A 23,112-nucleotide genomic window follows, 5' to 3' on the forward strand; every position below is an offset into this window, starting at 1 on the left:
GTCACAGAAGTTCTTCAGCATACGCCCTGCACATCGTATTGTACCGTAAGCCTGTGAGTAAAAAGTTAATCTGCTGTAAAAAAAAAGAACTCTTAAAGGGACAGTGAACACTTATCTGCTCCAAAAAGAAACACTAAAAAGACTGTATTTTATGGTCTGTCACTTTGCACAGTACACTGTACAGTAGCACTGGTATCCTGACCTCTCCTCAGGTTCTTTCCTCTCCAGCCTTGGACTGCGTCGAGAGGTCAGGAAAAACATGCTGCAGCACAGCATACCGTGACAGGAGCAGATATACCTTAGTGCAGTTGACTACGTACCTTCCTATGTAAGTATGGTGCAATAGTCTGCAGTCTATAGAGGTCTGTAAGGAGACGGCACTGTCTGCCTCTTTATTTAATACTGTAAGCCCCAACTCCTTTTCCAGTGGAGCTTAAAACCCTACTGTGTTGATCAAGAAGAAGGCAAAAAAAAAAAAAAAACGCTATGAGGCTGACGCCAATTGACCTGTAACAGAGGAAAAAGTAATTCCTGACTCCAATATGGCATCAGAATAAATCTCTGGATCAATGTTCTGTCCCTATATATCTAGCATCCTTAATAATACCCTGAAATATTATATTTTTCCAGAAAAACATCCAGGTCCCCCTTAAACTTGTCAGACATCACAACATCATCTGGCAGAGTTCTATAGTCTCACTGCTCTTACAGTAAAGAATCTCTGTGATGATGGTGAAACCTTCTTTCCTCTAGACGTAGAGGATGCCCCCTTTTCATGGTTACTAAATAGATCTTTGTACTGTCCATTCAGCGAGTACCTTGGCAGCCACTGCCTGGCACTGATCACTAATGTTGAGCTTACTGTACCCCAGTACCTCTAAGTCCTTTGCTGTAGTAGTTTTACCTAATGTTTTATTATTTGTCAACATTGGGTAAACAGATCAAACATGGACTTTAAAGGGGTACTGCACTGGCCAGCGTTCAGAAGTAAATGTTCCGAATGCTGTTTTCGCGTTGCGGTGGTCAACGCCCCTCGTGACATCATGACCACGCCCCATCAATGCAAGTCTATGGGAGGGGGCGTGACCATGACTGTAGATTATTTCATAATACTATTTAAAAGGTCTTTCAACATTTCACAGTGACCTAGACCCAGAAGAAGATGTGAACATGACTATCACCATATCCCATAAAAACAGTCCCCCTCCCCCTCCCAAATTGACAAAACATGTGTCCTGGGGTTTGTGTCTTTAATCTTTAACCCTAGCAACACTTGGAGCTGTTAGTGCTTCATCACTATGGGCAGCTGTGAAGAAAAGAACATTTGCACCAGGGCCCATGAGCCTTTAGCTATATCACTGACCGAACCCCAACCCTCCTGCTCAACCTGTGCCCCAGATGTTTACAGAATTCACAAATAACCCTGGTACACACCCAAGTGATATACATTTTATTAAAATAACTTTTACTTGTATGAAGATATAAACATTCAGAAATGAATATACAGAATTATAAATCATTCTAATCATCTACCATAATAAAATCACAATTGGTAGAAGAATCTGAAATCTCAACCTCTATATGTGGTTTAATCCATAATGCCTTCAAGTATGGCAACTGGTTTACCATGTACTACATGGGGGAGTCCACACTGCAGCTTCATTTATCGACACTCCTAAAGCGTCCAATCCGAGCTCAGCTTTCCTCTCTTAAGTGAACTAAAAAGAGAACTGTATGGTGATTGGTTATTTTAGGTCAATAGACCCCCTACTGTCTGAGTTAGTGATAAACCTTTTGAGGTAGAAGTCAAATGAAGAACGTAATCTGGTCTTTTCTTCCTGGCTCCTTGACTTGTCCTAAAGTGTTTTATTTTTAGAATTTCCATCTGCCAGTTATAAATATGGGACCAATATGGCCGCCACTGTAGCTAATCCACTGTTAAGCTTTCCTAATGAACTAAGTAGTAACTTTGCCAAGAAAAGCCAAGGAATTTTCCCCTACATTACTACATAGTTTTGCCATTCAGGAGTCTGTAAATATTGGATGACATCCCCTTCATCACCTGTGATAGCGGCCATGTTGGTTGTCACCCAGGTTTTTCAGAAGAAGGTAAAAGAAGTGGTTTAATCACTTGATACAAAAAGACGCCTCAAGGACTTGAGGGTGATTTTATTAAAGGGTACCTCTCATCAAAAAAACTTTTGATATATTATAGATTAATGTATGCAGAATAACTTCACAATTGCATGTTATTAAAAAATATGCTTCTTTCTATTTAATTTTCCACTTTGAAGAAATGACCACTAGGGGTCTCCCTACCAGTCCTGGCTGCAAGCATTTCAGACTCATGCTGGAGTCCTAAACACTACGAGCTGCCAGGCTGCTTTGTTCACAGCCTGTTTGGCTGTGAACAAAGCAGGCTGGCAGCTCTGAGTGTTTAGGACATGAGTCAGAAATGCTTGCTGACAGGACTGATCGGGAAAAATACAATAGAAAGAAGCATATTTTTCATTAACATGCTATTGGAAAGTTATTCAACATTCATTAAGCTAAAATAAATCAAAAGTTTATTTGATGAGAAGTACCCTTTAAGGAAATTCTCTAGGCTATGTCTAACTATATGAACATCTTCTTGGTCCATTTCTTTAAAAAAAAAAAAAAAAAAAACAACAACTTTGAAATTAGTCTTAAGAAAAATATATATTTTGTTTTATGTATACATCTGAAGACCTATGTGTCTTTGTGTTTACTGACTACAAATAAACTCTGTAACCAGTGAGCTGCATAGGAGCTGTTTATACAAAACAACATTTTTAATAAAGACTATTTAAACATTTACTTAACTTTTGTATTTTATACGACCATTAAATGATATCAAGTTGTTTTACGGCACGAGATACAATACAAAGAAGTATAAACATTATTTATTGCTTCTCAGATAAAAACATTAAAGAACAATCCCCCTTGATCAGTAGGTTTACATTCACAGCAGAGGATTAGATTTAGCTGTTGCATTAGAATATTTGGTGGAATTGTTTTATAAAGGACCTGAGGTTATTAGAAGCAGAAATATACAGTATCATAGCTACCAAAAGTGTGACGCAACAGTCTTCAATGAGGAAGGGGTTGTTCCCATTTGCTTGAAAAGGGCCCTTTCTAAATAGAACAGGGCATGGCTTGAAATGTCAGTGGATATGCAGTATGGACATATATTGCACTTAGTTACGTTTGAAATGATCAGTTGTATCAGAACAATCAACAGCAATTGTATAAGATCTAAAAATCTTCCATATAGGCCAAGGTTTAAGAAGTGTGCCTCCTCTTCTTAAAGGGGTTCTCCGGTGCTTACACATCTTTTCACCTATCCAAAGGTTAGGGGATAAGATGCTTGATCGCGGGAGTCCCACCGCTGGGGACCCCAGGGATCATGCACGCGGCATCAGTCCCCAGAGCGTGTTCATCCTGATTACAGGCGACCACCGGGCCGGCGGCGTATGATGACACACCTCCGCCCCCGTGTGACGTCACGCTCCGCCCCTCAATGCAAGCCTACGGGAGGGGGCGTGATAGCTGTCACGCCCCCTCCCATAGGCTTGCATTGAGAGGCGGAGGCGTGACGTCACACGTCGCCGGCCCGGTGGTCGCCTCCCGAGATCAGGCATCTTATCCCCTATCCTTTGGATAGGGGAAAAGATGTGTAAGCACCGGAGAACCCCTTTAAAGCATCTGCACTTCTTCAGCTACATCTTGCAGTCCATGCCAGTTCACATTTCAGGGTAGGATGCATAACTTGCAATGCCGCACATATTGCCCTTGTTTCTTGCGATAAGAATGTAGCCTTTAAGTCCATAATTCTGTCCCCAACTAAAAAAGATAGAAAATATCACATGGGTATTAATGTTATTAGTGTCTTTTAAAGAGGCGCTAAGATCATCATTAATTATTGATATGCAGCAGATTAAGACAATCTCCAATGCATTTCTGTTAAAACATTCTGCATATATCCCCTAGTATTAGGCCATCATATTTTCATCCACTAGATGTCCCCATACAGATCAGTTTGCAACACCGGACAGCCTCATCATTTGGTCTCTGCAGCACATCTTCTATGTCTCTGCAGAGTGATAGGGACCCAGAAAGTGTCTGCAGGAGATGTGAGGGCCAGCTATGTGCTTGCTCACAGACATGCCCCCTGCTATGGAGAGGAATGCAGGAGACCTGAGCAGCACAGTGGGGCTGTTATCTGGCCAGAACTAGAGTGTACACAGAGGGTACGTTCACACGCGTGAATCCGCCGGTGAAGGCCCCGCTCTATGCTGGCTTTACATGTGCCTGCTGGTAGCGGCAATACGCCGCTATGAGCAGACACACTGCAGCGATGTGCGAGGCGTCTCTCCCTGCACTGAGCTAGCCAGAGAGCTCCCGCGATGTGCGAGTATACTGCGACTCACACATCGCAGTGTGCCTGCTGGTAGCGGCGTATTGCCACTACGAGCAAACACATGTAAAGCCAGCATAGAGCGGGGCCTTCACCAGCGGATCTGCAGCGTAAAATACGCTGAAAATCCGCGCCTGTGAACGTACCCAGATACAAGTATCAGGAAAATGATCCTAACTACAGTATGAATAATGTCCTTAGGGTTTTTTTTTGTTTCCTTTGTGATACGTCTTAAGCTATTCTTCTTCATTTCTTTTTGTATCATTTCTGTATCTGTTCATTTTACTTTCCATGGAGTAAAGAAAGTATAATGTACAACATCCTTCTATACAAGAAGAAATAATCCTACAGAAGACGCTTGACAAGGTGCTTTATTCTTGCAGATAAAAACACAAAATCACTCAACCGGATGGCATCAACGTGTTTCAGGCATTAGAAACTCCCCTAGTTATCATGTCCTGGAGTAGCATGTATCCAGCATATATACATACCTAATTAAACAGATGTGCCTAATTGACATGCAAAATAGGTTATACTGACAAACATGCTCTCCAGGAATCAGTACAGTGGAAGAGTTTGTACAACTACAAGTACAAGCATGCATACTTCTACAAACTCTTCCTAAGGCTAGGTTTCCTCGTAGCTTTTAAGGATGTAATATAGCTGTGGATCCTAATCTCTATCCATGTCAATTTGGAGAGATTTACTTAAAGGGGTTATCCAGGTATAGAAAAACAGAGCTAATTACTTTCAAAAACAACTCCACGTCTGTCCCCAGGTTGTGTGTGGTATTAAAACTTGGCTGCATTCACTTCAATGGAACTGAGCTGCAGAACCACACCCAATATGGAGACAGACAGGGAGCATTTTTTGATGGAATTTAGCTCTGTTTTTCCATTCCTGGATAACCCCTTTAACCCATTAACTACCACGGTCGTATATTTACATCCATGGCCGGCTCCCGCGATATAATGCGTGGTCACGCGGTGAACGTGTGTCATATCGGGTCAGCATGTAACTGAAGCCGGGACCCGGGGCGTCTAAAACTAAAGTAAATCCTTCCCAGCTGCTCCGTGGGGCTGATCGGGACCACCGCAGTGAAAATGCGATGGCCCGATCAGCTAGGATGCGAGCGGAGGGTCACTTACCTTCCTCCCGCGCGTCCGATCGATTTCTCCAAGCCTGAGATTCAGGCTTCAGCAATTGAACGCCGATAACACTGATCAATGCAAAGCTATGGCTTTGCAGTGAACAGTGCTGGCAATCAGTGTATGCAATGTTCTAGCCCCCTATGGGAGCCATAACATTGCAAAAAAAAATTTGTTTTAAAAAAAGGTTAATAAATGTGATTTAACCCTTTCCCTAATAAAGGTCCAAATCACCCCCCTTTTCCCATAAAAAAAAAACAAGTAAATAAAAATAAATATAAACATATGTGGTATCGCCGCGTGCGTAAATGTCCGAACTATAAGAATATATAATTAATTAAACCGCACGGTCAATGGCGTACGCGCAAAAAAATTACAAAGTCCAAAATAGTATATTTTTGATCACTTTTTATATACCGCCCCATTGTCATTTAGGGGTCAGAAATGACAATTTTAAACGTATAAATTTTCCTGCATGTAGTTATGATTTTTTCCAGAAGTGCGACAAAATCAAACCTATATAAGTAGGTGTCAGGATCCGGAGTGGTATGCAGAAATGACACAGTTAGTGGATCCTCTATGTCAGTGAGGTGATGGCGTGGGCCGTACCAGGGGAACGGAATCTAAGGGGTTACTGGTTTTCACCAGAGCCCGCCGCAAAGCGGGATGGACTTGCTGCGGCAGGTAACCCCCAGGTCGTTCCACCCAATAGCGACTCAACCTCACTGACTGCTGAGTCAGACGCGGTACACAAGGACTAGGCAAAAGGCAAGGTCAGGCGTAGCAGAAGGTCAGGGCAGGCGGCAACGGTTCGTAGTCAAGGGCAACGGTAAGGGTCTGGGTTCACAGGCAATGGACACACGGGAACGCTTTCACTGGCACAAGGCAACAAGATCCGGCAAGGGCAGGAAGGGGAAGTTGATATTTATAGGTTCTGCAATGATTGGGCCAGGCACCAATTAGTGGTGCACTGGCCCTTTAAATTTCAGCAAGCCGGCACGCGCCGGGAGGAAGCAGACGGAGGCGTGAGGTGAGTGACATGGGGCGCGATCCGAGAGCGTGCCTCGGATCGCGTCTCCTCCGGTGACAAGGGAGCAGCGCTCGCGGTAAGCGGTGCTGACCGGAGCGCTGCATGCAGAGGCACGCCGTGAGCGCTCCGGGTCCCGCTGCCTGAAAGTAGGGTATCATTTTAATTGTATGTACCTACAGAATAAAGATTAGGTGTCATTTTTACCGAAAAAAGTACTGCGTAGAAACGGAAACCCCCAAAAGTAACAAAATGGCATTTTTTTCTGCGAAAAAACAGAGAAACCCGTGGTCCTTAAGGTGTTAAATTGACTTTATTATGCCTGTCTTAAACAGAAGTCCACTGGAGTACCATGCACCAGGTGCACTTATTTTTATATATATATATATATATATATATATATATATATATATATATGTTTTATCTGTGTTTTTTTTTTTACATCTCCGATTGTGCAAGCGCCACAAACTAAAATTTCTACCAACTATGAGCTGGTTTAGATATCTGTTATTACCTACACTAATACCGCAAAGTTGAAAAAGTCTGATATTTCTACACAAAATAGATGTATACAAACATTTTCAATGCTATTTTTCCCCTGAATAGGGGTAGGAAGCCCGTAGATACTCTTATTTTTTTCTCCTTAGGGTCTATTCACACAGCAGAATTTCTGTCTCAAATGAAAGCCCATAGACTTCTATGGGATTCCGCACTCCCATTCACACTTCTGAACTTCCGCTTGCGGAATTCCGCAAGCTGAAATTCAGAAGTGGGAATGGGAGTGCGGAATCCCAAAGAAGTCTATGGGCTTTCATTTGAGATGGAATTCGGAAAGAGGAAATTCTGCCATGTGAATACACCCTTACTTGCTTACTCCTGTTGTTACGCTGAGCGCTCCGGCCACTCACTCTGGCCATGAGCGCTCTCCTCCTGCTTCCTCCGGCAGGCCCGGGATTCACATCGCTGTACGTGCCCGCATGCGAATCTCGGGACGTCACTTACCTTCTGCTCCTGCTGACTTCCCTGCTGCCTCTGTTCTCCGGCACGTGCTCCCCCGCCTCCTAGGGCGCGTGCGCTGAAGCTCTGAGATTTAAAGGGCCAGTGCGCTCTAATTACTAATTGCAAATGTCCCTTCCTTACAAGTTTTTGTACCTCCCTCTATCTGTTGCCAGATCTTTGTTTGCCCTAGTGCCATTGAGAAAGCATTTTCCTACCTGTGTTCTGACCTATTGTTCTGTGACCTGACCTTGCTCCTGTGCCGCCTGCATATTGACCTCCTGCTACCTTCCTGACCATGTACCTGTGTCGCCTGCCCTGACCATCTGCTTTCCTAACTACGAGTTGCCTGATCCCTCCTGTGCCACGTACCCCTCAGCAGCCTGTGTGGAAGAGTGGATGTGTCAGGGGTAGCAACCTGGGGGCCGCCTGCCGCTGCAAATCCATCCTGCTTTGCGGTGAAAACCAGCAGCACCTTAGACTTCTTCGACCTTGACACGGCCCAAGCCATCATCCACAAAGGTACAGCGGATCTACTACCTCCGTGAGTGTTACACATGTGGATTCTGAAATGTGGTCAAGATGCTGTCTCTTCTTGAGGAGGATTACATTTCTTTACATTCATCCTGTGTGTAGTTGTAGCATATACTTATAGCATTTACTATCATACAATCTAGACTTCACCTGTTTTTTACAAGCCAGTAGTCTTTCCCATTAAGGTTTCCGTATCCCACAGCAAGAACTCCATGGTTGACATTTTGAGTGCACGACGCATCATCATAGACACCTGCAAAAGATATTGTTTAGCAAAGGTCTTTCTACAACAATGTGTTGAAAACAATCAGAACTGCAAAATGTGCAACACTGACAAAGAGCCCCCCCCCCCAAAAAAAAACAATGTCCTCCAGACAGTGCCCCCATAAGCAGTGCTAACGACAATAAACAATGCTAGCCCCAAAAGGCCTCACTAAACAGTGTCAATAAGAGAGTGCCCTCAAAGACAAAGCTAACCACATATTATTTGAGTAAATGTTGGGTGACCTTGTAAATACATGACTTAAAGTGTACCAGTCGTTAACAAAAACTTTTGATATAATGTAGATAATACCATTATATGTATATTTGTAATATAAATTGATGACATTTTTTTTTATATTTTTAGATGAAAAAATGCTGTCACATTGCCTGTGTGTCTCTATGAGGAGACCAAATACAGGAAGTGATGGCAGGAGAAGGAGGGCTCTGTGCAGGATCCTAGATTGTCAATCATCCTGCTGTGTGAGGCGGGAGAGTGTCACAGAGCCTCAGTGTAAAGAGCCCTGCTTGTCCTCAGTGTACAGAGCCCCGCTTGTCCTCAGTGTACAGGGCCCTGCTTGTCCTCGGTGTACAGAGCCCTGCTTGTCCTCAGTGTACAGAGCCCTGCTTGTCCTCAGTGTACAGAGCCCCGCTTGTCCTCAGTGTGCAGAGCCCTGCTTGTCCTCAGTGTACAGTGCCCTGCTTGTCCTCAGTGTACAGAGCGCTGCTTGTCCTCATTGTACAGAGCCCTGCTTGTCCTCAGTGTACAGTGCAATGCTTGTCCTCAGTGTACAGAGCCCAGCTTGTCCTCAGTGTACAGAGCCCTGCTTGTCCTCAGTGTACAGTGCCCTGCTTGTCCTCAGTGTACAGAGCCCAGCTTGTCCTCAGTGTACAGTGCCCTGCTTGTCCTCAGTGTACAGAGCCCTGCATGTCCTCAGTGTACAGAGCCCTGCTTGTCCTCAGTGTACAGTGCCCTGCTTGTCCTCAGTGTACAGAGCCCCGCTTGTCCTCAGTGTACAGGGCCCCGCTTGTCCTCAGTGTACAGAGCCCTGCTTGTCCTCAGTGTACAGAGCCCTGCTTGTCCTCAGTGTACAGAGCCCTGTACACCCTCATTTCCGGTATTTGGACTCCTCACAGAGACACACAGACAATAGCTGTAGGGACAAAAATATACCCATTTTTTAACCAATGTATATTACAAATATACATATAATGGTGCTATCTACATTATATAAAAAGTTTTGTTAACGACAGGTACACTTTAAAGGGGTACTCCGGTGCTTACACATCTTATCCCCTATCCATAGGATAGGGGATAAGATGCCTGATAGCGGGAGTCCCGCAGCTGGGGACGCCCGTGATCATGCACGCGGCACCCCGTTTGTAATCAGTCACCGGAGCGTGTTCGCTCCGGGACTGATTACGGTCGACCGCAGGGCCGGCGGCGTGTGAAGTCACGCCTCCGCCCCGTGTGACGTCACGCTCCGCCCCTCAATGCAAGCCTACGGGAGGGGGCGTGATAGCTGATTACAAACGGCGACTGAATACAAACGGGGTGCCGTGTGCATGATCACGGGCGTCCCCAGCTGCAGGACTCCCGCGATCAGGCATCTTATCCCCTATCCTTTGGATAGGGGATAAGATGTGTAAGCACCGGAGTACCCCTTTAAGTTGTACTGTTACAGTCTATTTCAAAAGCCAGACCTGTATTTACAATTCTGCAGGCTTCTGAGCTGAGCTCTGCACAAAGTTTACTCTGTGAATTTGCATTTTGAGAGTTGTTGTCTTTGCAGCAGGTACGGTTTATAAAGATGCCGCATCCTGGTGAAAAATCTGACCAAACCTCCAAACTAAATTGCTGACTACAAGGAAAAAAAACATGAAAAATAATGTCTCTCCGCCTAATATTGAGTAGCCCCTTACCATCTTTGTATAAATAAAATGCTGGATGCCTGGCATCAATTGCCACAGATACTGGACCAACAGTGGCTACGACTTGCTTCAGATTCTCTTCAGTTCCTGGTTCCACCTCTGTGTACTTTGTACATGAAGCTGCTTTGGTAGATGGGTTATATTTGCATTTTCCATCCTAAAATAGATTGATAATCAATTTGATTATTATTATTGGTTCCATTACAAGCTGCATTTACATTTTTCAGGTTTAGGCTTTGATGGGTATACTGAATGAGCAATCTCTAGTACCAGGCACAGCTACACAGATTAGAATAACACTTTCTCGAGCACTGAATAAAAGTGGTTACCATTGTCCAAGAAGCAATGGACCCCTTTGTCCTTTTGAAAAATGACTTTGAAATATTGGAAAACTCAGCTTTACCGACCAGTGAAATAAAATCAAGGGTGAATCAAAAGAGGCTCGTGACAAGGACATAGTTTTGCCTCTGGATAAATCACTAGTCAGACCACATATGGAGTATTGTGTCCACTTTTGGGCGCCTGTGTTTTAAGGACATGGCCAAACTGGAGAGGGTGCAGAGGAGGGCGACAAAGATAATTGATGGTATGGGAGGATTACAGGACCAAGACAGGTTATCAGACTTGGGGTTATTTAGTTTGGAGAAAAGACGTCTTAGGGGGATCTGATCACAATGTACAAATATATGAATGGACAGTACAGAGATCTTTCTAGTGATCTTTTTATACCTAGGCCGGTAATCATGACAAGGGGGCATCCTCTACATCTAGAGAAAAGAAGGTTTCACCATCATCACAGACGGGATTCTTTACTGTAAGAGCAGTGAGACTGTGGAGCCCACCTAATGTAGTGATGTCTGACTTAATAAACAAGTTTAAGGGGGGCCTGGATTTTTTTTTTCTGATTGACATATTGGAAGGAAGAAATGTTTCCTCTTATGTGGAGCAATTGGCATCAGCCTCATAGGGTTTTTTTTGCCTTCCACTGGATGAACTAAGTAGAGATATAGGTTGAACTTGATGTAGTCTTGTCCTTTTTCTATCTTATTAATTATATAACTATGTCATTGTGAAAGGTCTTGGTGCTTTGAATCCACTGATCACAAAAGGATGGCCTAACATTGAAAGCCCCCTTCACCTACGAGATTCCATAAAATATGTAGGATCTGCGCTTATATTTATTCTTAATATGATGTTGTTATTCTTAGAATGATGGTCATTAGAGGCAAGACTAGGACAGCCTCACAGACTATGATATGTCCCCAGGTGAAACATTTGGGTCTGCGCACATTTCAGTCCCACATTAGCATCTACTTACCGTAGCGTGATAAGGGTATGACGAATCGGAATCAATGCCATTGTTATCTATAACATATTGAAAAGCTTGGGTCATAAAACCCCCGTTACATCCTTTATTTCCGTACTTAGTTGAACAATCTACAAGATTCTGAGGACTGAGGGAAACCAGATTTCCAGTCTTCAACTTCATCTGTCCCTCCAGGGCACCGACAGCACTGAATGCCCAGCAGGATCCACAGGAACCCTGGAAAGTGGCAAAAAGCATGTAATTTCCCATGTTGGGGACACAAGGTAATGATACGACGTGACAGTATTATCTTTAGGCGCAGCACATTAGACACACCCGATGTAGGGGGAACCAAAGATGGCCGTGTACCAAAGGCTTCTTACCATTTACACCTTTATATAAGTTGTATAACAGTATTATCTTTAGGCGCAGCACATTAGACACACTCAATGTAGGGGGAACCAAACATGGCCTTGTACCAAAGGCTTCTTACCATTTACACCTTTATATAAGTTGTATAACAGTATTATCTAAACATTGTATAAGACTATTAGATTTTATAGGGCTGGTATTTGGTCACTGTATAAGCACTGTACGGTGGCCATTACATATACTGTGTGGCACTCATACTTTGCCAATCTGAACAGGCAAAACTACAGAATAAAGCATGGGAGACAGAGTAACTGCACAAGAAGCCCCTGGTAAGTCTATAGGGGCATTTTAGATTACTCCAGACTCACATTAGAAGATATAGTTAAAGGGGTATTCTGGGGACTATTTTTTACAAGCAGTTATGCTCAGTGACCGATCCCTCTAGCTCCTGTTATATTCCTTTACGCTGGATCCACTGATAACAACTTTGCCTCAAGACATTGTTCACACAAGATTTGATGCATTTTCATCATTACGTATTATTATTATCACATAACTAAGATGTCCCGATACCGTCTTCCAGGTACTACAGTAGAAAGTTGTTATGTGGCTGAGGAATAATCTCTCTAGGGTCTAAATTTGAACCTTGGCACTATGTCTTACTTGTATTAACTGCTATGTTGTGTGTCACATTTCTATCTCTGTATGTACTGTGGTATTATGGATTTGGTTATGAAAGGGGTTAACTTTTTACTCTTTACTGCCACCACTATATATTTGTAGAGGATGCATGAAACATTGGCAACATTACTCCCCTCAGCTTAGTTTCTATGCAGAAACAACTAGAAATTTCTAAGGGAGTAGTCTCCCAAGTCCAACCCTCTCCACCCAGAGGACTGGAACCAGTGCAGTCTGGTCTATCTTAGGCTAGAGTGAAGACGCAGCCTATCTATTCTCTGCTAGATCATATGAGGTAAAGGAAGTTTTAGGCCTAGACAGAAACTAGTTTCCACTTAAAGTTACTTCAAGCAAGTAACCTAGCCTTGGCTTTGCCAGTAAAACTAGTTCCAGTTGCTGGAGTCTAACCTGAGTCAGATCCGGGTTCACTTAGGGTAATCAGTTCCGTTAAGCAGGTTTCACTCAAGACTGTCTTAAGTCCATATTGAAAAAGCAATCATTTCTAAAATTCTGTTCCTGCCCTAAGAAGGAGAATTGTCTAGTCAGAAGAGGGAATCGCTTAGCAAGGACTCTTCTGCAAACACTTAACTCTTTGTGGGCTTTCAGCCACAGTCAATGCTGGGTGTCTGTCACGTTACTAATAACTTTAGTGCATGCCTTAGAATAGGTAAATGTATCGCACATAACCATGAGTAAAAGTCTGTATAAATATCTACATCACAGTTTGGTAATTCTACAATGAACTATCTGAACTGCGTATAAATGTGTAACAGCAACACTAAATGTTATAGGCGAACATAGAGACTTTTTGTCTGTGCAACTGCTTACAAAGCAACTTAAAGGGAACTGTGACCAATTTTCACACATCGATCTTGAAGTACCTGTGCTGTAAAGAAAATACAGGTATATGTTTTGATTCTACACGAAGGACTTTAGTGAGATTAAACCCTGTTACAGCTTTGTATAAAGTATTTCTGTTGCACAGACCATTGTGTGTACACCCCTCAGAAGGGGTCAAGGACTTCTTATCTTGTGCAAGACCCCCCATTTTCATGGGCTCACAGGGGGACCAACAGGGCTCCACCCATTCTCCTTGTGGGCACCACAAAGACAGTATTCTTACCTGGTTTTTGACCTCTGTGACACATCCTTTTACCCTCCAATCTATAGAGTCCGGCAGGTTAGTGTTTTTGGTAATGTTTCTTGTGTTACTCAGATAGCTCTCCCTCTCGTCACGAGGAGGTAATATTAAACCAGTTAGCTGGGCTTCTACCTCCTCACTGGTCTAAAGAAAGAAAAAAAAGCTCACAATGACATTCATGTTCCATCTTTCCTCAAACCTTCACTTATTACATTTTTCAAGTTACCCCTATGTATTCATTGCGTTATCAATTTCATCAGGTGATTGCCAGTACTGGGACTTACCCTATGTTCCCGGGCATGCCCAAGATGTTTTTGGGAAAGAAAAGGGAAGAAAAAGCATCATACATATTAGATAGCCAGCCACTCCTGCTGAAGTTGGCCATGTTTAGCTGATATTTAGCTAATGTTTTGGTTCTCAGTAATAGTCACTGTTACAAGAGGCTCCGCGGCCAGACATGCTGGCCACAGGCACAGTTCTACCCCGCCGCCCCGTGCTGTCTCCGGCACGGGCGGCACTGCTGTCACCTTAACGGGCTCTGCCCGCAGCCTCTCTGCTGGTGGACACGTTCTCCGCTGCATTTCCGGCTCCTCTACGCTCTCTCACTGCCGGTACACTCTCTGAGATTTAAAGGGCCAGCGCACCAATAATTGGGTGCTGACCTTATAAGTAATTCTCACTTCCCCTTGATCCCTGCCAGATCTTTGTGCCTAGTTAGCATAAGGGAAAGTGTTTTCCTGTGTATTGCCTCGCCGTGTATTTGACCCCTTGCTACGAAACCTGACCTTGCTTCTTGCCGCCAGCCCTGACCTCCTGCCTGTCCTGACTACGTCTGTGCCTCTACATTCCTGTACCACGTTATTCCTCGGCTGCCTGAGGGGATGAGTCGTACCAGAGGTAGCGACCTAGGTGCCGCCTGCCGCAGCAAGTCCATCCTGCTTTGCGGCGGGCTCTGGTGAAAAACAGCGGCACCTTAGACTCTGCTCCCTGTACGGCCCATGCCATCAACCCCACAGGTCAGTGGATCCACCTTACCACAGTCCACAGTCCCATATCTGTCATATTACCAACTAGCTGAGTACCAGGTGTTGCCCGTTATTTCTACCTAAACCTTGTGGGAGAGAAAAAGACATATTGTCAGGATTCGGCAGGCTGGTGGTGGATCCTCTGTGTCAGTGAGGGATTGGCGTGGACCGTACCGGAGGATCGGTTCTAAGTTGCTACTGGTTTTCACCAGAGCCTGCCGCAAAGCGGGATGGTCTTGCTGCGGCGGTAGCAACCAGGTCGTGTCCTCCGGTAGCGGCTCAACCTCTCTGACTGCTGAGACAGGCGAAGTACAAAAGAGAAGGCAGAAGCATGGTCGGACGTAGCAGAGGTCAGGGCAGGCGGCAAAGGTTCACAGGCCAGAGGACAATAGCAACAGGTACGGCAACGGGCAAGGCAATACACAACAGTAGGAAACGCTTTCAAAATGGCACTAGGCACAAAGATCCGTCAAGGGCAGGAAGGGGAAGAGCTCTCAAATAGGCAGGGACACAGTGGGGGAATCAGGAACCAGCGCATCAATTATCGGTGCGCTGGCCCTTAAAATTTACCATAGACAGTGCGCGCGCGCCCTGGGGAGCGGGGCTGCACGAGCCGGAATGCTGAGGATGGAGCCGCAGCGTGCCGGAGCGCAGGTGAGAAGGAGGGGGACGCGGCGCGTGAGCGGTGGCCAGCCGCCACGCGAGCCGCGTCCCTGGGACAGTAGGACCCGCGCTCCCGGTCGGTGTCTCTGACCGGGAGACGCTGGGGACCAGGGGCAACAGAGGCAGGCAACGGGCGCTCCGATCCGGAGGCGGGGATCGGAGCGCTCGCTGTAACACTGATGATACTTCCATCCTCATATCTCGACATCATATCCCGTCCTCATTTCCCACCCTCATATCCTGACCTCACATCCCAACCTCATAACCTGAAGTCGTCCGTAATTCTTACCTAAACCTTGTGAGAGAAGAAAAGCAACAATGACACTCTCATCCCCATATCCCAACCTCCCAATCTACTATATTTTTAGTTGACATAAGTAACATGTGTACCAAGTTTCATCAAAATATCTCCAGCCATCTGGATGTAATGCAGGAATATATCATGAGTTTTATACATTTAGATAACACCTACCATATCTGCAAGATGGTTCATGCCCACAGAGTATGAATGAACCCCCAGTTCATGCTCCAGGTTATGTAATGTGACGAACTTTAAATTCTTTTCCCATATTATTCTCCTCATGGAATCTTCTCTCTGCAGAAAACACATAGTACAACAGTTTTTTGCATGTAACATAGGGTTTCCACCTGGCCGGTATTTTGGTCATCCTGCCGGTATTTTTATATTAAAAATACCAGCAATGCAATGGCCGGTATTTATCCAACCAATCCTCCAACTCCCGGAATATTGCACCATATACTATACCAGTGTTTCCCAACCAGAGCACCTCCAGCTGTTGCAAAACTACAACTCTCAGCATGCCCAGACAGCCGTTGGCTGTCCGGGCATGCTGGGAGTTGTAGTTTTGCAGCAGCTGGAGGCACCCCTGGTTGGGAAACTCTGACCTATACTGTATACTACTATATAGTCCAACATGCTGGGAGTTGTAGTTTTGCAACAGCTGGAGGCACCCCTGGTTGGGAAACACTGACCTATACTGTATACTACTATATAGTCCAACAGGCTGGGAGTTGTAGTTTTGCAGCAGCTGGAGGCACCCCTGGTTGGGAAACACTGACCTATACTGTATACTACTATATAGTCCAACATGCTGGGAGTTGTAGTTTTGCAACAGCTGGAGGCACCCCTGGTTGGGAAACACTGACCTATACTGTATACTACTATATAGTCCAACACGCTGGGAGTTGTAGTTTTGCAACAGCTGGAGGCACCCTTGGTTGGGAAACACTGACCTATACTGTATACTACTATATAGTCCAACATGCTGGGAGTTGTAGTTTTGCAGCAGCTGGAGGCACCCCTGGTTGGGAAACACTGACCTATACTGTATACTACTATATAGTCCAACATGCTGGGAGTTGTAGTTTTGCAACAGCTGGAGGCACCCTTGGTTGGGAAACACTGACCTATACTGTATACTACTATATAGTCCAACAGGCTGGGAGTTGTAGTTTTGCAGCAGCTGGAGGCACCCCTGGTTGGGAAACACTGACCTATACTACTATATAGTCCAACACGCTGGGAGTTGTAGTTTTGCAGCAGCTGGAGGCACCCTTGGTTGGGAAACACTGACCTATACTGTATACTACTATATAGTCCAACATGCTGGGAGTTGTAGTTTTGCAACAGCTGGAGGCACCCCTGGTTGGGAAACACTGACCTATACTGTATACTACTATATAGTCCAACACGCTGGGAGTTGTAGTTTTGCAACAGCTGGAGGCACCCTTGGTTGGGAAACACTGACCTATACTGTATACTACTATATAGTCCAACATGCTGGGAGTTGTAGTTTTGCAGCAGCTGGAGGCACCCCTGGTTGGGAAACACTGACCTATACTGTATACTACTATATAGTCCAACATGCTGGGAGTTGTAGTTTTGCAACAGCTGGAGGCACCCTTGGTTGGGAAACACTGACCTATACTGTATACTACTATATAGTCCAACAGGCTGGGAGTTGTAGTTTTGCAGCAGCTGGAGGCACCCCTGGTTGGGAAACACTGACCTATACTGTATACTACTATATAGTCCAACATGCTGGGAGTTGTAGTTTTGCAACAGCTGGAGGCACCCCTGTTTGGAAAACACTGACCTATAATATATAACACTATATAGTCCAACACGCTGGGAGTTGTAGTTTTGCAACAGCTGGAGGCACCCCTGGTTGGGAAACACTGACCTTTACTGTATACTACTATATAGTCCAACATGCTGGGAGTTGTAGTTTTACAACAGCTGAAGGCACCCCTGGTTGGGAAACACTGACATATATATATATATATATATATATATATATATATAGTCCAACATGCTTGGAGTTGTAGTTTTGCAACAGCTGGAGGCACCCCTGGTTGGAAAATACTGACCTATAATATATAACACTATACAGTCCAACACGCTGAGAGTTGTAGTTTTACAACAGCTGGAGGCACCCTTGGTTGGGAAACACTGACATATATATATATATATATATATATATATATATATATATATATATAGTCCAACATGCTTGGAGTTGTAGTTTTGCAACAGCTGGAGGCACCCCTGGTTGGAAAACACTGACCTATAATATATAACACTATACAGTCCAACACGCTGGGAGTTGTAGTTTTGCAACAGCTGGAGGCACCCCTGGTTGGGAAACACTGACCTATACTGTATACTACTATATAGTCCAACATGCTGGGAATTGCAGTTTTCATTTGGGGCAGCTGCTGAGCCACAGGCTGTATCAGGGCATGCTGGGAGTTGTAGTTAGTAACTAACTGCAACTCCCAAATTTTATTTAAAAAAAAAACAATCAAAAAGTCACATCAAAACAAAAATAGTACTGTTAAAAACTACAGATCGGGGCGCAAAAATTGAGCCCTCATACGGGTCCATATAAGAAGAGAAATAAAAAAAAGTTATAGGGGTCAGAATAGGACACGATTTCCCCCGCATATGTGTATCCTGTGATGTTACGCATACATAATTATCATGCAAATTAGCATGTCCGGTATTTTTTATTTTTTTTTTGCAAGATAGGTGGCAACCCTACACAATGTTCTAAAAATATCTTGTAGTAAAAGGAAATATAAAGACATGCTGGGAGTTGTAGTATTGTATTTACTTTGGGGAAACTCTCAAAAGTGAGGGGGTTGTCCAAACCACAGGAGCCTCTTATGTTGGTGCTATTAGGATATACAAGATAATAATAGTGAAGATCATTAAAGAGATACTCCGGTGGAAAACTTTTTTTTTTTTAAATCAACTGGTGCCAGAAAGTTAAACAAATTTGTAAATTACTTCTAATAAAAAATCTTAATCCTTCCAGTACTTATTAGCTGCTGAATACTACAGAGGTAATTATTTTCTTTTTGGAATACAGAGCTCTCTGCTGACTTCAAGACCACAGTGCTCTCTGCTGACATCTCTGTCCATTTTAAGAACTGTCCAGAGTAGGAGAAAATCCCCATAGCAAACATATGCTGCTCTGGTCAGTTCCTAAAATGGACAGAGATGTCAGCAGAGAGCACTGTGCTCGTGATATAGCAGAGAGCACTGTGTTCCAAAAAGAAAAGAATTTCCTCTGTAGTATTCAGCAGCTAATAAGAACTGGAAGGATTAGGATTTTTTTTTCTTTTTTTTATAACGGTTTATTTAGTAGATCTTTTCCAATTTTAACATAGAGAAAAATAAAGGAACGTGTACAATGGACATATACGAGGTCGCAAAAGAAAAATTAAAGAATTTCCTCTGTAGCATACAGCTGCTAAAATGTACTGGAAGGGTAAAGATTTTTTTAATAGAAGTAATTTACAAATCTGTTTAACTTTCTGGCACCAGTTGATTTAAAAAAAAAAAAAAAAAAGTTTTTCCCCGGAGTACCCCTTTAAAGGCCAATATAATTCTTACCTCATGCTCGTATTTTTTGCTATATGTGAATTTCCATAATTTCCAGTGGTTATCCAGTGCAGGGTCTATGGACGCATTCACGGATGCAGCTGCAAAGGTCGCCAATAAAACACACGTCCAGGACTTCATCCTGTCAAGAGAATTTGCATAAAATGAATAATTCACTGGTAACAGAACTGTATCAGACAAGGTATCAGGTCCAACTTGGTCAAAATCTAGGCAGGTTCCTTAGCTGGACTGAGCTGCAGTGCCAGTTACAGCCAATGGACAAGAGTGGCGCTGTTTCTGGAGAGGTTCCCAAAAGTAATGGGGCACATGGGTCTGTCTTCAGGTAATTGGTGGCTGATTATTTCATCGTATATATTAATGGTGACCAAGAGTGTTTCTGGTAAAGAGCTTCAAATCCCTACATAGATCTTCATGATAAAATTCTACCTGTTGGCAGCTGCCACTATGGGGAATTTAAAGGGGTACTCCGGTGAAAACCTTTTTTCTTTTAAATCAACTGGTGGCAGAAAGTTAAACATATTTGTAAATTACTTCTATTAAAAAATCTTAATCCTTCCAGTACTTATTAGCTGCTGAATACTACAGAGGAAATTCCTTTCTTTTTGGAACACTGATGACATCACGAGCACAGTGCTCTCTGCTGACATCTCTGTCCATTTTAGCAACCGTGCATAGCAGATGTATGCTAAGGGCAGCATGGTGGTTCAGTGGTTAGCACTGCTGCCTTGCAGTGCTGGGGACTTGGGTTCAAATCCCACTAAGAACAACAATAAATAAAGCGTTATTATTATTATAATAACATCAGCAGAGAGCACTGTGCTCGTGATGTCATCAGAGAGCATTCCAAAAAGAAAAGAATTTCCTCTGTAGTATTCAGCAGCTAATAAGTACAGGAAGGATTAAGATTTTGTAATAGAAGTAATTTACAAATATGATTAACTTTCTGCCACCAGTTGATTTAAAAGAAAAAAGGTTTTCACCGGAGTACCCCTTTAATATAGATGTGTAAAATGAAGAGGTGGGAACTGTGACTACCCATAGTAAGTAATTGTTCTACCTAAATCAGTCATGGACAATGCTGGCTGTGAAGCGCTAGCATTACATGATTTTCTATACACGTTAAAAAGTCCAATAGACAATTTCAGAGTATGCGCTATTTGTAATGGGGCCAGGGGTGCTTTAAATCACAGCACCTGTAAGGGTTTTTAGGCCGGGCTAGGCTATGTTCACAGGGTTAAGCTATGTTCACACATCAGAAATTCCAGACACTGTGTGGTGCCGGCACAGTATTCCGGTGCTAGGACCGCACAGGAATGCGCCATCTCATAGAACGTGTTCATTCTTTGTGCGGACATGGAAAATGGAATTTCTGTGCTGGAAACATCTGGCACAGAAATTCCACTGTGTGCACAGCGCAGCAGGATCCCGTTGAATTCAACTGGACTTTGCTGCAGCGGAATCTCAGTGCCGGATTCCAATGCGGTATCCGGCACAGAGATTTTGATGTTTGAACGTGGCCTTAGTGGGTCACAACAAAATATCTTAAAGAGTACCTGTTACCAAACTAAACTTTTAATATATTGTTCCTTGCCATTTTGCCATTTACTTGCTGTTAAAATTCTCAACCTTTATATGTTTTTAATGTGATTGAAAAAAATGGCCACTAGGTGGCTCTGTTCTGTTCCCTGCACAAGTCAAACAGTTAGTTTGGTCTCCTCCCAGCCTGGCAGGAGACCAAACTCAGGAAGTGCGTGCGTGCGGGGCATGGTGAGGCACAGTTCTCACAGGCTTCAGTGACGTAGTACCTGATGGTAAACGCCCACTTTCTTCTGCCAGGAGCTCACACAATGTGAGCAAGGGGAAAGGTATGATACACAGCTTTTTAAAGCTGAGAAAAAAATGTTAAGGACCGGAGGGGTGTTAGGAGAAGTTAGGGAATACAGGTTCTTCTAAAAAAAATTAGCATATTGTGCTAAAGTTCATTGTTTTCCATAATGTAATGATAAAAATTAAACATTCATATATTTTAGATTCATTGCACACCAACTGAAATATTTCAGGTCTTTTATTGTTTTAATACTGATGATTTTGGCATACAGCTCATGAAAACCCCAAATTCCTATCTCAAAAAATTAGCATATTTCATCTGACCAATAAAAGAAAAGTGTTTTAATACAAAAAAAAGTCAACCTTCAAATAATGATGTTCAGTTATGCACTCAATACTTGGTCAGGAATCCTTTTGCAGAAATGACTGCTTCAATGCGGAGTGGCATGGAGGCAATCAGCCTGTGGCACTGCTGAGGTGTTATGGAGGCCCAAGAGGCTTCGATAGCGGCCTTAAGCTCATCCAGAGTGTTGGGTCTTGCGTCTCGCAACTTTCTCTTCACAATATCCCACAGATTCTCTATGGGGTTCAGGTCAGGAGAGTTGGCAGGCCAATTGAGCACAGTAATACCATGGTCAGTAAACCATTTGCCAGTGGTTTTGGCACTGTGAGCAGGTGCCAGGTCGTGGTAAAAAATGAAATCTTCATCTCCATAAAGCTTTTCAGCAGATGGAAGCATGAAGTGCTCCAAAATCTCCTGATAGCTAGCTGCATTGACCCTGTCCTTGATAAAACACAGTGGACCAACCCCAGCAGCTGACATGGCGCCCCAGACCATCACTGACTGTGGGTACTTGACACTGGACTCCAGGCATTTTGGCCTTTCCTTCTCCCCAGTCTTACTGCAAAATTTGCTTTCATCCGAAAAAACTACTGTGGACCACTGAGCAACAGTCCAGTGCTGCTTCTCTGTAGCCCAGGTCAGGCGCTTCTGCCACTATTTCTGGTTCAAAAGTGGCTTGACCTGGGGAATGCGGCACCAGTAGCCCATGTCCTGCACACGCCTGTGCACGGTGGCTCTGGATGTTTCTACTCCAGACTCAGTCCACTGCTTCCGCAGGTCCCCCAAGGTCTGGAATCGGTCCTTCTCCACAATCTTCCTCTGGGTCCGGTCACCTCTTCTCGTTGTGGAGCGTTTTCTGCCACATTTTTTCCTTCCCACAGACTTCCCATTGAGGTGCCTTGATACAGCTCTCTGGGAACAGTCTATTTGTTACCCTCTTGTTTGAGGGGTCAATGATGGCCTTCTGGACAGGTCAATGATTGCGGTTTTGAGTAATGAACCAGGCTGGGAGTTTTTAAAAGCCTCTGGAATCTTTTGCAGGTGTTTAGAGTTAATTAGTTGATTCAGATGATTAGGTTAATAGCTCGTTTAGAGAACCTTTTCATGATATGCACATTTTTTGAGATAGGAATTTTAGGTTTTCATGAGCTGTAGGCCAAAATCATCAGTATTAAAACAATAAAAGACCTGAAATATTTCAGTTGGTGTGCAATGAATCTAAAATATATGAAAGTTTAATTTTTATCATAATGAACTTTAGCACAATATGCAAATTTTTTTAGAAGAACCTGTATAATCTGAGTTAGTTTAGAAAATATGGTGTGATGACAGGTTCTCTTTAAGCAATACCGAATGTACATGAAAATAGAACATTTACTGTACTTCCCCACATTGCTCAACATTACTGACGAAAGCAGAACTATTACATCTGAAGGCCTCAGAATTAGAAATAATACTTATACATGGAAACAAATAAAACAATTAATTCT

General features: G+C 43.7%; 1 protein-coding gene across 2 annotated transcripts in view; it reads right to left on the reverse strand.

Moving 5' to 3' along the window:
* Positions 1–2,636: 2,636 nt before the first annotated feature.
* Positions 2,637–23,112, reverse strand: part of LOC130295620 (cathepsin S-like) — a 31,586-nt gene continuing 11,110 nt past the window's right edge. The window contains exons 2-8 of one of the 2 annotated variants that reach the window (XM_056546519.1): positions 19,444–19,573; positions 15,994–16,116; positions 13,816–13,977; positions 11,655–11,879; positions 10,328–10,493; positions 8,294–8,396; positions 2,637–3,864 (exon numbers count right to left, since the gene is read on the reverse strand). In XM_056546519.1, coding sequence (XP_056402494.1) covers positions 3,765–3,864; positions 8,294–8,396; positions 10,328–10,493; positions 11,655–11,879; positions 13,816–13,977; positions 15,994–16,116; positions 19,444–19,573 — 1,009 coding nt within the window. In that variant the 3' untranslated portion in view covers positions 2,637–3,764. The remainder of the gene's footprint in view (positions 3,865–8,293; positions 8,397–10,327; positions 10,494–11,654; positions 11,880–13,815; positions 13,978–15,993; positions 16,117–19,443; positions 19,574–23,112) is intronic. The other variant, XM_056546520.1, reaches the window with a different exon arrangement.

This window comes from Hyla sarda, chromosome 11, assembly GCF_029499605.1.
Source record: "Hyla sarda isolate aHylSar1 chromosome 11, aHylSar1.hap1, whole genome shotgun sequence".
Taxonomy (NCBI): domain Eukaryota; kingdom Metazoa; phylum Chordata; class Amphibia; order Anura; family Hylidae; genus Hyla; species Hyla sarda.